At 51.1% G+C, this 13330-nt stretch overlaps 1 protein-coding gene across 22 annotated transcripts in view; it reads left to right on the plus strand.

Annotated features, from left to right (window-relative positions):
* The window catches only part of TTC39A (tetratricopeptide repeat domain 39A), a 59084-nt gene that overhangs the window by 2983 nt on the left and 42771 nt on the right, over positions 1-13330 (plus strand). For 3 of the 22 annotated variants that reach the window (XM_074006996.1, XM_065522700.2, XM_074007067.1), the window contains exon 1: positions 11668-11877. The exons of 10 other annotated variants lie outside the window; for them this stretch is intronic. In XM_074006996.1, coding sequence (XP_073863097.1) covers positions 11846-11877 — 32 coding nt within the window. In that variant the 5' untranslated portion in view covers positions 11668-11845. Of the gene's footprint in view, positions 1-11667; positions 11878-12031; positions 12136-12465; positions 12589-12847; positions 12986-13330 lie in introns of those variants that run through there. 9 more of the 22 variants (XM_074007047.1, XM_065522717.2, XM_074007071.1 and 6 more) reach the window with 3 other exon arrangements.

Consider the following 13330-nt stretch of genomic DNA (forward strand, 5'->3'; position numbering starts at 1 on the left):
GCCACTCTCTGAGCTGTGGAAAGATCTATTGAAGCCATTTGTAAAGGACCTAACAGTCACCGGGGCATATTCGGTGTTCCCTTCCTTCTCAGTACTGGTATGAGGTAATCTTCCTTCCAGGGTATTTCCATTGAGCAGAGAGGATTCTGAAAGGTTTGGGAGTCAATTGTGGGATTCCAGGCACCAAAATTGGGTAGCTGGGAACTGCTGGGAAAAGGGGACCATTCCTAACGCCAATGCATGTTACAGTGGGGACCACCCCCTACTCAGCCTACAAACCAGGCCCTTCTTAGCCATACCATAGCTAAGTCGTGGTAGAAGCGCCCACTCGTGGTAGGAGACAGCACCAAAAATAAAAGGGAGTGTACAGACAGGCAGATTGCTTTGGAGAGAGTAATTGAGTGGCAGATCTGCTGTGGGAGGGAGGGGCCTCCTCAAGAATGGAGGGGCCCAGCCTAGGAGGCTGGAGGCCTGCTAGGACTGCTTTAGTCAGAATTCCTGCTCTTGAGCCTGAGTTCTCCTGAGCTTGAGCTGGAGGAGCTCTCAGATGCTTCTAGGTTGGGAGTTTCTAATTTGGTGGCTGGAATCCTTGGGTGGCTTTGGGGTCTCTTCCTTGGGAATTAATTTGGACTTGAGGCCAGTGCTGAGTTTTGACCTCTATGATTCTCAGATCCTGCAAGTTGAAGCATTTGTGATTCCCAGACTTGTGATTTAAAATTCCAAGTTTTACAGTGTTGAAGCTTTTAATCCCAGGACTCTGCTCTGCCCCCTGTTGCTGAGGATGACTGTAAGGGGTAGGAGAGGGCTCTAGTGTGAGAGGCACATTGTGGTCCCTCAGATCCTCAATCCCTGATGACAAGACCTTGAAAGACATTCAAGCAACCTTTGTCCCACTATCAGTTATGGAGGGGTTTAAACTTGGAACATTTAGGTCCTTTTGGGTGTCATTGAGAAACAGATTTGGGTTGCAACTTCAGTTCTGCCAGCATGCCACATTTCCTGTAACCTCTTCAAATCTGTGATCTGAGGTGCTTGATTTGCTTTGTCCTTTCCTGAAGATTTCTGCCTCTCAACGCAGTTTCTCTCTGTGGCCAGCTCCATTCTCTCCTAACACTCACCTGCTTCTCCACTCAGTAGGAGGCATGGCTGCCAGCAACTTCCAAGCTCAAGTCCTGGGATGGTAAATCAAAGCAGTGAGAAGTACTCTGGAGCCACATAAGCTGGTTTTGTTTTTTCAGTGTGTGTGTATTGGGGGGTGGGGGGTGTTATTTTTTGTGAGACAGAGTTTCACTCTTGTCGCCCAGGCTGGACTGCAATGGTGCGATCTCGGCTCACTGCAACCTCCACCTTCCGGGTTCTCCTGCCTCGGCCTCCGGAGTAGCTGGGATTACAGTCATGCGCCACCTCGCCCAGCTAATTTTGTATTTTTAGTAGAGACAGGGTTTCACCATGTTGGCCAGGCTGGTCTCAAACTCCTGACCTCAAGTGATCTGCCCGCCTCAGCCTCCCAAAGTGTTGGGATTACAGGCGTGAGCCACTGTGCCTGGCCTTAGGCTGGTTTTGAAGCCTGACTCTGAGACTTTCTAGCAGTATGACTTTTGACAGGCTGTTTAGCTTCTCGTGCCTCAGTTTCCTCATCTGTAAAATGTGGGTAATGTTAGGACTCGCCTCCCAGGATTGTTTTGAGGATCGGATGAGTTAGTTTATGTAAAGCACTGCCTGGCACACTGCTATATCAGCGCACGTGACGATTATAAGAGGAAGGGCTAGGCCGGGCGCGGTGGCTCACGCCTGTAATCCCAGCACTTTGGGAGGCCGAGGTGGGCAGATGACGAGGTCAGCAGATTGAGACCATCCTGGCTAACACGGTGAAACCCTGTCTGTACAAAAAATACAAAAAATTAGCCGGGCGTGGTGGCGGGCGCCTGTAGTCCCAGCTACTCGGGAGGCTGAGGCAGGAGAATGGCGTGAACCCGGGAGGCGGAGCTTGCAGTGATCCTCGAGCCACTGCACTCCAGCCTGGGAGACAGCAAGACTCCGTTTCAAAAAAAAAGAAGAAGAAGAAGGGCTTCACCAGTTTTAGTCTGAAAAAGCTCAGGAGACTACTGTGACTGGTGCTTCCTTCAACCAATCACTGTTCCCTGAGAGGTGGGGTCAAGTAGGAGGCGGCTCCTCACTCAGCCAATGGGCTGTAGGAGAGGGGAGGAGAAAGGGGGCGTGATGCGGGAGGAGGGCAGCATTTAGCAAATGTGACCACAGAGCAGACCTTAAAGCTGTAGTTTCATGACATACCCAAATTATGATATATTTGGAGCACCCTGCCCATTCCTCTGAGTCCCTCTGCTCTTTTTGATGCTCTGAGATCTGAAAACCGAAAGGTCCCTCGTGGCCCCTCTGGGGGCCTGTGCCACCCACCACTCTTCTCTGTTGTAGCCTTGCCAAACACAGCCATTCTCTCCCTGACTGCCACCACCACCCTGTCCTAGTGGGGGAATGGTCGCTGAGGCACTTTGCTAGATCACCTTTCTTAATTCATTCCCATTCAGGCTGCTATAATGAAACAACATAAACTGGGTAGCTCATAAACAGCAGAAATGTATTTCTCACAGTTCTGGAGGATGGGAAGTCCAAGATCAAGGCAGATTCAGTATCTGATGAGGGCCTGCTTTCTGGCTTGTAGATGGTGCTTTCTTGCTGCGTCTTCACATGGAAGAAGGAGCGAGGAGTCTCTCTTGAACTTCTTTTATAAGGGCACCAATCCTGTTCATGAGGGCTAATCACCTCCCAAAGGGCCCACCTCCTAATACCATCATCTTAGGCATTAGGATTTCCACATATGAATGTTGAGGGGATGCAAACTGTCACTCTACAGCAATCACCCCATGCCACTGGTGGGACAGACCCTTCCCTTAATTCCCCAGCAGCTCGACTGTGGCCAGGCTATACCTTATCTATTTATTTATTAATTTATTTTGGTAGAGATGGGGTTTCACCATGTTGCCCAGTCTGGTCGTGAACTCCCGGCCTCAAGTGATCCTCCCATCTCAGCCTCCCAAAGTGCTGGGATTATAGACATGAGCCACCATGCCTGTTCAGGCTTTAATTTTTAAAAACACCTTAGGAAGCAAGGAGTGAGGGACAGATGATTTTACGATGTTATGGCCCTCTCCCCTCAGCCATCCTGGAAGGAGCCTTCCTGTAGAACATCCACATCTGGGAGGGCCCAATGTGTCTTCCAACATCTTTCCCTGGAGAAAAGAGGAATTTTTCTCTTAGCCCAAGATCCCCGAGCCTTCCTTTCTTATGCTAAGATTGGCTATAAAATAATAGATCAGTCTTTCCCAGGTGAACAGCAGTGCAGAAATCTACCACTTTCAAGTAAAATCCTTTCCTGCCCTATAAATGGCTGGTCCTTTGCACCATGACCCCCCTGCGAAAAGGACAATTATATTAGGACTAGGTAGGACATCAGAGACCCCATCCACGTGGAACTGGGCTAAGACACTCCATTCCTTTTGGCTCCTTTTCCTCCCATGGGAGTGAAATTTGTTTTGCCTCCTGCAGCCTCAGGTGTTACTCCTTAGCTTCCCTCTTACAGGGTCTGCTCTGACCAGCACCCACACCCTGCAAGAAGCAGCACTGCTGCCACTCAATTAATTTCAAGCTAAGAAACATCCTTCCTCAGATACGTACAGTAGCTAAATCTCAGATTGAAAGAAACTGCTAAGTAAATGAGTATGTGAGCAATTGCTTTACATCTGGGTGGTTGAAAGGCATACCAAAGGGCTGTCCCTGAGCACAGGACAGGCCACTCAAAGGAGGATAAATCAGGTAGGGCATGGTGGCTCACACCTGTAATCCCAGCAGTTTGGGAGGCCAAGGTGGGTGGATCACTTGAGGTCAGCAGTTCAAGACCAGCCTGGCCAACATGGTGAAACCTTGTCTCTACTAAAAATGCAAAAATTAGCCAGGCATGGTGGTGCATGCCCATAATCTCAGCTACTTGGGAGGCTGAGGTGGGAGGATCACTTGAAACCAGGAGTTGGAGGTTGCAGTGAGCCAAGATCGCACCACTACACTACAGCTTGGACAACAGAGTAAGACTCTGTCTCAAAAAAAAAAAAAAAAAAAAGGAAGATAAATCTCCACTTGACAGTGCTGCACTCGGGTGGGCACCCTTCTCCCCTTCTCTCCTCCTTTGCTTGCCACTGCTCCCTCCAAACCCCAGCTCCTCTCCCCTGGACACCTTCTGAACTTGCCTGCTGCCTCCAGAATGTTCTCTTCCCCTTTCTCTGTGATCTGTAAAGAAAGAGACCTGCCTTTGACTGTGCCCCAACAGCCAGCATGTGACATGCAGCATCATCTGTAATCCACACAACTCTGACCAGGGAAGCCTTGTTTTCTCCACTTTAATAGATGAGGAAAGTTAGGCACAAGGAGGTGAAGAGTGTTGCCCTGGATTATAGTGAAGAAGCCAAAACTCAGATTCAAATATCCTGTTCCCTGCACTATATTGTACTACCTCCCCCAGAAATGGCTTCAGTACCTCTTCATGCTTCCTAAAATGCATAGATGTCAGGATTTTCCTTTTAATATTAGGTGGATAATTTTGTGTTCTGCTTTCTTCATATTTTTCCATATTCTAGCAAATTTCTTTATGCAGCAAGCCTTTTTATTGAGTCAGGCACTGTTCTAGGCACTGGAAATATATTACAGAACAAAATAGTAATGCAAAAACAAAAAAATTCCTGAAGCTGGGCACAACCACATGTCCCTAGAGTCTCAGCTACTCAGGAGGCTGAGGTGGGAGGATCACTTGAACCCAGGAGTTCAAGACCAGCCTGGGCGATAAAGTGAGACCCCACTCAAAACAAACAAACAAAAACCCTACCTGTGGAACTTAGTTTCATGGGGAGAGGGAGAATAAATGAACAAGCAAAATAAAAAGCTGTCACATGACAACAAGCACTGTGGAAAAATAATGCAGGGCAGAAGAACTGGGAGGATGGGGGCAGGGGTTCAACTTTAAATAGAATGGGGCCGGGCGCCATGGCTCACACCTGTAATCTCAGCACTTTGGGAGGCTGAGGCGGGCAGATCATTTGAGGTCAGGAGTTTGGGACCAGCCTGGCCGACATGGTGAAATCCAGTCTCTATTAAAAATACAAAAATTAGCCAGGCATGGTTGGGGGCACCTATAGTCTCAGCTACTCGGGAGGCTGAGGCAGGAGAATCACTTGAACTCGGGAGGCGGAGGTTACAATGAGCTATGACTGCGCCACTGCACTCCAGCCTGGGCGACAGAGTGAGACTCGGTCTCAAAACAAAAATGTATTAAACAGAATGGTCAGGGAAGGCCTCACAGAGACGGTGATATCTGAGCTGAGACCTGAAGAAGGTGAAGTAGTGAATCGTGTGAGAAGAGCATTCCAGGCAGAGGGAATAGCGAGTCCAAAGGGCCTGAAGTAGGAATGTGCCTGGCATATTTGCAGGTGAGCAAGGAGGCCAGTGTGGCTGAAATAAGAGAGGGAATAAAGGGAAATGATGTCGGGAGATGATGGCAGCATACAGATTGTGCAGGGCCTCATGAGCCATAGACAGACTAGTTTTTGCACTGAGGAACATGGGGAGCCTTTACAGGGCTTTGAGCAGAGTTGTGATGTGATCTGGCCTAAGTGTCAAATGGGCCTGGTGCTGTGTGGATAATAGACAGTAGCAGACTACAGTTGTGTGCCACCATGCCCAGCTAAGTTTTTATTTTTTGTAGAGACAGGGGTTTCACTATGTTGCCAAGGCTGGTCTCCAACTTCTGGCCTCAAGCAATCCTCCTGCTTTGGCCTCTCAAAGTCCTGGGATTACAGGCAGATGGAGCCAATTTCTATTCCCACCTGCAGTGTGTCAGGTAGCTCATCTGCCCTAAAGATATGTAGCTCATTTAATCCTTGCAACAACCTAATGAGGTTGGTGCCATCATCATCCCCATTTCAGAAACGAGGTTGTTGGCCCAGGGTGCCAGGTGCAAGCCCTGGCTTTCAAACCTGCTCTCTGAACTACTGTCTAACTGGATGAGTTCCTTGGGACTGCTCAGCTAGGACATAGGGGGCCAGGAGTCCATCCAGATCTTCTTGGCTCTGCATCCCAAGTTCTGACCCCTGAAAGGATGCCACTCAATGCTGGAAACCCCTCATTAGAGCTCTGACCTTTTTTCAGTTAGAGCTGTTCTTGGTCCCTTATGCTAACCCAGGCTCCTTCTTTAGACCTACCCTCAGCAGCTCCTCGAGACCAGACTTGGGTAGAAGAGCCCAGATCCTAGAACACAGACCCTCAGAGCAGGGAGAGCCCTTGAATTCTTGGCCCAAATTTCTCTCCCCTTTATATCTGGTGGGAAGAGGAACTGCCCCAGAATGAGGCAGTGACTTGCAAAAGGTCACATAGCTAGTGGGGGGCAGAGCCCATGCCTGCCCAAGGAGCAGGAATAAATCCTTCCTTAAAGGCCCTTGCCAGAAAATATTTAAGATCTGTCCCTGTCACAGCCCTCCGAAGGCCCTTTGTTGATGGGCCTGTTCACTTGAGAATTGCTAACGAGCCCAAGCCTGTAACCTGCGAGGGTGGGGCTCACTAGCTTTAAGAAAATCTACTTTATAGTCACTAGTTCAGTGGGAGAGGAAGGGTTCTAGAGTCTGAAGAGGGGGGATCTGGGCTGGCAGAGGCTGCAGGTGTTGGGGAGGGGCACTTCATGCCAGGGAAAGGCCTGGAGGAAGGGGCTGGGATGGATGCTGAGAAGGGGGAAGGAGTCACCCAAATAATGCCCAGTAATCCGCACAGCATCCCTGAGAGTTTGGGATTATTATCCCAGATTTACAGATGGGAAAACTGAGGTTCTGAGAGGTACAGGCAGAGCTGACTTCATGGCTTAAGCTCTTTCTGCAACAATGGCATCATGTGTCACCACTTGCATCCCTCATTTCGATGACCTCTCTCACTTAAAACACCCCTCTTTTCTTCTCTTCTTCCCCTTTTCCCTAGAGAATAAGAAATCAAGACCTGGGTTCAAGCTATGGCTAGATGTTTGTCTAAGCCTCTATTTTCTCATCTGTAGGATGGGAGGTGATGCTATTACAAACTTTCTAGGGCATTCTGAGGTCTCATTTAATAGGTATTTATTAAGGGCCTTCTTCTTTGTTTTTTTTAGACAAGAGTTTCTCTCTGTCACCCAGGCTGGAGTGCAATGGTGTGATCTTGGCTCACTGCAAGCTCCACCTCCTGGGTTCAAGCCTCAGCCTCCCGAGTAGCTGGGATTACAGGTGTCCACCACCACCACTGGCTAATTTTTTTTGTATTTTTAGTAGAGACGGGGTTTCACCATGTTGGCCAGGCTGTTCTTGAACTCTTGACCTCAAGTGATCTGCCCGCCTCAGCCTCCCAAAGTGCTGGGATTACAGGCGTGAGCCACTGCGCCTGGCCATATTAAGGGCCTTCTTAAGTTGACAATGGCACAGGTGAAAGCAGTCTGTGAAGGTTCTCAGGGCCATTGAGAGGTGTGGTGACGCTGGTGATTTGTTCTTGCATGTTGGGGAGGAAAGGAGGGAGAAAAGCAGGCCTGGTATCTCCCAGGTGTAACACACCAGGAAACAGGTCTCCTGACAGGAGGAAGGCACCCAGGACTCAGGATGCTCTCCCATCGCCTCAAGGTGGGGACACACAGGTGATCCAAGTAAGGTCACCTGAGTTGGGGAGGCAGAAATGATGATGGTGACTCACAGACCCCACCCTGCGCTGGGGCTGAGCCAGAGCTCCTGGGGGCCGGGAATGGCCTGGGTGGGGCCCTCCTGAGGGGTGGGCCACTCTGATATGCTGACTCACCAGGTGAGTGGCTCCAGCATCACTGTCCCTGTGGTGGTGCAGGGAGAGTTCCAGCTCTAAAGGCAGCTCTTCTGCTTCCCTTACTGAGCTCATTTTTCATCTGTGAAATGGGGAGGAAAGTAGTGTCTAGTGGTACACCACAACCATCACCAGGGCATTTATATAGCACTCTGCTATTTTCTTTATTTTTTTTTTGAGACAGAGTCTTGCTCTGTTACGCAGGCTGGAGTGCGGTGGCACCATCACGGCTCACTGCAGCCTCAACCTCCTGTGCTCAATTGATCCTCCTGCCTCAGACTCTGGAGTAGCCGGGACTACGTACCCCATGCTGGGCTTTTTTTTTTTTTTTTTTTCTGAGACGGAATTTCGCTCTTGTTGCCCAGGCTGGAGTGCAATAGTACGATCTTGACTCACTGCAACCTCCACCTCCCGGGTTCAAGCGATTCTTCTACCTTAGCCTCCCAAGTAGCTGGGATTACAGGCATGCACCACCACACCTGGCTAATTTTGTATTTTTATTAGAGACAGGGTTTCTCCATGTTGGTCAGGCTGGTCTCGAACTCCTGACCTCAGGTGATCCACCCACCTCAGCCTCCCAAACTGCTGGGATTACAGGCATGAGCCCCACACCTGGCCTGGCTTTTTTTTTTTTTTTTTTTTGTAGAGACACGGTCTCACCATGTTGCCCAGGCTGTTCTCAAACTCCTGGGCTCATGCAGTCCGCCTGCTTTGGCCTCCTAAAGTGCTGGGATTACAGGTGTGAGCCACCGTGCTCAGCTTATATATGAATTCTTAATACTCAGAGCAACCTTGGAAGTCGGCAATATTATTTCCATTTTACTGATGAGGAAACTGAGGCTCAGAGAGGTGGTAAAGTGAAAATTAAATAAGATGATCCATGTTAACCCTGAACACCATATGTAGCATGTAAAAAGCCTTTGATATGTGTCAGTCATTGTTATAATAACCTCAGAGGAAAACTGTAAAGTGCTAGGCCCCGCATTAGTGTCTGGTGACTAGTCAGGTACCTGATGTCAGGCCCTGAGACACAGAGATGAATCAGACCAAGCCCTACCCTCCAGAAGCAGACAGTCACATACAAACCTCACTCCTTGCTCCCCACCACCCCAAACACACATACCACACACAGACAGTGACAGCCCAGGGTGATTAAGGTAGGTCAGAGGGGGTTAGGGCGGTGGGTGCACAGGCAGTCCCTGACCCGTCTATGGAGGGAGGGCTTCCTGGAAGAGGTGACATCTGAACTGAAACCTGCAGGATAAGGAGGAGTTTTGGCATATGGCAAAATGTCAACAAGTGTTGGTCAAATACAGTAAAGGTTTACCTTAGAGCTAATACAGCTTATAGCTTCAGGATTCCTCATTTACCTGGCCCCTTCCAAGGCTCTGGGGGAACCCTGGCAATTTTATACAGGCTGACTATCCCTAACCCAAAATGCTCTGGACCAGAAGTGTTTCAATTTTTGGATTTTTATGGATTTTGGAATTTTTTTTTTTTTTTTGAGACGGAGTCCGCTCTGTCGCCCAGGCTGGAGTACAGTGGCCGGATCTCAGCTCACTGCAACCTCTGCCTCCCGGGTTTACGCCATTCTCCTGCCTCAGCCTCCCGAGTAGCTGGGACTACAGGCGCCCGCCACCTCGCCCGGCTACTTTTTTGTATTTTTTTAGTAGAGACGGGGTTTCACCATGTTAGGCAGGAGGGTCTCGATCTCCTGACCTCGTGATCCGCCCGTCTCGGCCTCCCAAAGTGCTAGGATTACAGGCTTGAGCCACCGTGCCCGGCCTGAAGATTTTGGAATATTTGCACATGCATAATGAATTATCTTGGGGATGAGATCCAAGCCTAAACATGAAATTCATTTGTTTCATATACACCTTACACACATAACCTAATGGTAATTTTTTTTTGGCGGGGCGGGGGGGACAGAGTTTTGCTCTTGTTGCCCAGGCAGGAGTACAATGGCGTGATCTCGGCTCACTGTAACCTGCGCATTCTGGGTTCAAGCGATTCTCCTGCCTCAGCTTCCCGAGTAGCTGGGATCAGAGGCATGTGCCACCACACCTGGCTAATTTTGTATTTTTAGTAGAGATGGGTTTCTCCATGTTGGTCAGGCTGGTCTCAAACTCCTGACCTCAGGCGATCCGCCCGTCTCAGCCTCCCAAAGTGCTGGGATTACAGGCGTGAGCCACCGTGTCCGGCCACCTAAAGGTAATTTTATACAATATTTTTAGTAATTTTGTGCATGAAACAAAGTTTGTGTACACTGAACCATCAGAAAGCAGAAGTGTCACTCTCTCAGCCACCCATGTGGACAACCTGTGATTATTTGGCATCACCATCATTTTTGACTCTGAATTTATGTGCTCCCAATAAGCATTTTTTTTTACCCTTATTCAGACATAAGTACTTAACAATAAAAATATAACATGCCATTAATGCAGTGAAAAAATAAAGTGTTCAGGGTAACTCAGCAGCACATGAGCATCAGTAGAATGGCTGTGGCCGCTGTAACAACAGCACAGCAAACATGGCAGGCCTGCAGTCTCCAACTACAGTGCTGAAAAAGCTTCAAGTTTCAGCCTGGGCGCGGTGGTTTACACCTGTAATTCCACTGTGGGAGGCCAAGGTAGGCGGATCACTTGAGGTCCAGAGTTTGAGACCAGCCTGGCCAACATGGCAAAACCCTGTCTGTCTCTACTAAAAATACAAAAATCAGCTGGGCATGGTGGCACATCCCTGTAATCTCAGCTACTCAGGAGGCTGTGGGATGAGAATCCCTTGAACCCTGGAGATGGAGGTTGTGGTGAGCCAAGATCAAGAGATCGTGCCACTGCATTCCAGCCTGGGCAACAGAGTGAGACACTGTCTCAAAAAAAAAAGAGAAAAAAAAAAAAAAAAGCTTCAAATTTTGGAGCATTCTGGATTTCAGTTTTTCAAATTAGGAATGCTCAACCTGTATTGGTAAATTTGTATTTTTTTTTTTTTGAACAGTGGCCTCCCCATTGTAAGCTTCTGGATCCACTCCTGGTTACACAAACGACTAACAAGTGACAAGGGAGGAAGGTGTGTTCCACACAGAGGGAACAGCATGTTTGAATGCCTAGAGATTTGAAAGCGCATGGCATGCGATAGGGGCCCCAGCCTCATCACCCTCTTTACACATACTGCTGGTGGCCTCACCATCCTTACCCTTTCCCACCTCCATGCCTTCATCCATGCTGCTCCCGGATCTGGTACACCCTCTCCACGACTTCAGTTTGTTTAAATAATATAAACTTCAAGGCTCAGTTCTGTCACCACCTCTTCCAGGAAGCTCCCCAGGCTCTCCCCTTGTCTGAATTCTTTATAGTTGCTGGTGGATGTCATCATAGCTTGTTTCTAGTAGTTAATTATCTTTTTCGTGCCTGTATATGAGACTCCCAGAGATGGGATGATTCTGGCAAATGAGCACCTGGCCGCTGCTCACAAATGGGCAGGATGGGACTTCACTGCCTTTCCAGGCAGTCTGCTTAGATTTAAGCAGCTACCACCAAGCCCAAACTGCCTGGCTCCCCTGGGATCTGGTGCAAGTCCTGTCCCCACCATGGTTGCTGCTGCAGGCTGTCCCCTTCTGCTTCTTCTGGCGTCCTGGAGGTCATGGTTGCTCCAGGGGAGCTACAGTCCTTCCTTACTTCTGTCTCTTCCTTTGTGAAGGGACAGCTCTAATGGCAGCCACATGCTCTGATGAGTCATGGTTAAGAGCAGCATCTGGGGCCAGGAGGTGGTGGCTGGTTAACTCTTCATGGGCCAGTGGCTCTCTCTGCCAGAAGATCAGGTCAGGTGGAGACACTCGCCTCAGGGCTCGGTGCACAGTGGACATTTGGGGAGTGTTGTGGGTGACCCCCACACAAGCGCTGGGAATGCTGGGGAGAGGGGGCCAAGAGGGGAAGTGGCCAGAGTGTTGGCTTTGGATTCAGGAGGGATGGATTCCAGTCCTAGCTTGCCATTTACTAGGTGAGTGACCATGTGTGAATCAAATGAACCGCATGCCTCAGTTTTCCCATCTATAAAATAGCAATTATGGGGATCATTTGAGAAGGCAGTGTGAACTGCCAGCTAGCAGTGACTGCTAAACCGCGTTTTTCCCGCCTTCTGGTCTCCTGCAGTCACTCAGTGGGCAAGATGGTGGGATTAAAATCCAGGCCTGGCTCTGGGGGCTGTCTTTGTCTGCACGAATGCCCTAATTAATGCGGGAGCATGGTGACGGCTCAGGTGGGGGCCGCTTCGGAGCGGGAGCCGTGGGGAGGGGAAGTGACAGTAAAGTGGACCTCAGGTCCCGGAGAACTTCTAGCACCAAATAGGTGGGGACGTGTGAGGAGGGCGCCAGCTCCCGGCCCGGGCGGTGTCTGCGCAGAGGGCGCCGGGCTCTCACCTGTCGGAGCGGGGGTGGGGGCCGCCCGAACCCCCTGGCGGTGCAGGAGCGCGGGTCGCCGCGGGCGGCCATGGCCCCACGGTGCGGGTGGGGAGACCGAGGCCCGGCCCGGCCCCGCCGCCTTCCCCGCCCCCGCCGCGCCCCTCCCCGGCCGCCGCGTCCGCGACCGCACAGCGCCCGGCTCGGGGTTCCGGCGGCAGCACCTGGGCCGCTGCTGGCGTCCGGCTGGGGCAGCGCAGCCCGCGCCCCTCGGCGATGACCTCGGCTGGCGCCCCGGGAGCCCTGCCCGCGGGGTAAGTGCGCGGCTGGGAGGCCCGGGGGCGCGGGCGGCGCCGGCTGGGGCCGGGGCGGGTGGCGGGCGCCACGCCAGGCCTCCCCCGCGCACCAGCCTGGGGCCGCACTGCGGCTTCCAGCCCCCACCCCGCCAGGCCCCTGGGAGCCGCCGCCCCCGCCAGGAGTGGGGGCGGGGGGCTGCGAGGAGGCGGAGGCGCGGAGACCCCGGGTCGGTCACTCCCCTTCTGGGTCCCAACTTTCTCACGGAGCTATAGTCACAGACACATTCAGAGCAGCCTTCCCCACCTGCCTCGTGGCGTTCACTCCTGTGGGGTGGGCCCTGTTACTCTCATCCCCGTTACAGATGAGGAAACTGAGGCACAGCACTTAAGTGACTTGTCATCGGTCACCCAGGAGGTAAGAGTTGGGGGTGGGATTTGAACTCAGTTCCGTCTGTTGTCAGATCCCCCTACCCCATCATCTTCAGGGACATTAGGGGAATTTAAACGGCTAAGGTATGGGCCAGCCAGGCCCATTGGGTGCAGCAGGAACCTGGATAGTAAAAAGTGAGTGTTGTCACCTTCAGCGTGGCTCTCCTGCCCAACCCTACCCACATCCCACTGAGAAACCCCTGTGGGACCCCTACGTAGATCACCCCCGCCAGTGGCAGACACTAGGGTTGGGAGACCTTCAGCAACTCTCTGCTTTTCCTGGGCCCCAGTGGGCAGGGAAGGGGGCAGCTGCTAGGAGCCCTGACTGCTG

The sequence above is a fragment of the Macaca fascicularis genome, chromosome 1 (assembly GCF_037993035.2).
Source record: "Macaca fascicularis isolate 582-1 chromosome 1, T2T-MFA8v1.1".
Classification (NCBI taxonomy): Eukaryota; Metazoa; Chordata; class Mammalia; order Primates; family Cercopithecidae; genus Macaca; species Macaca fascicularis.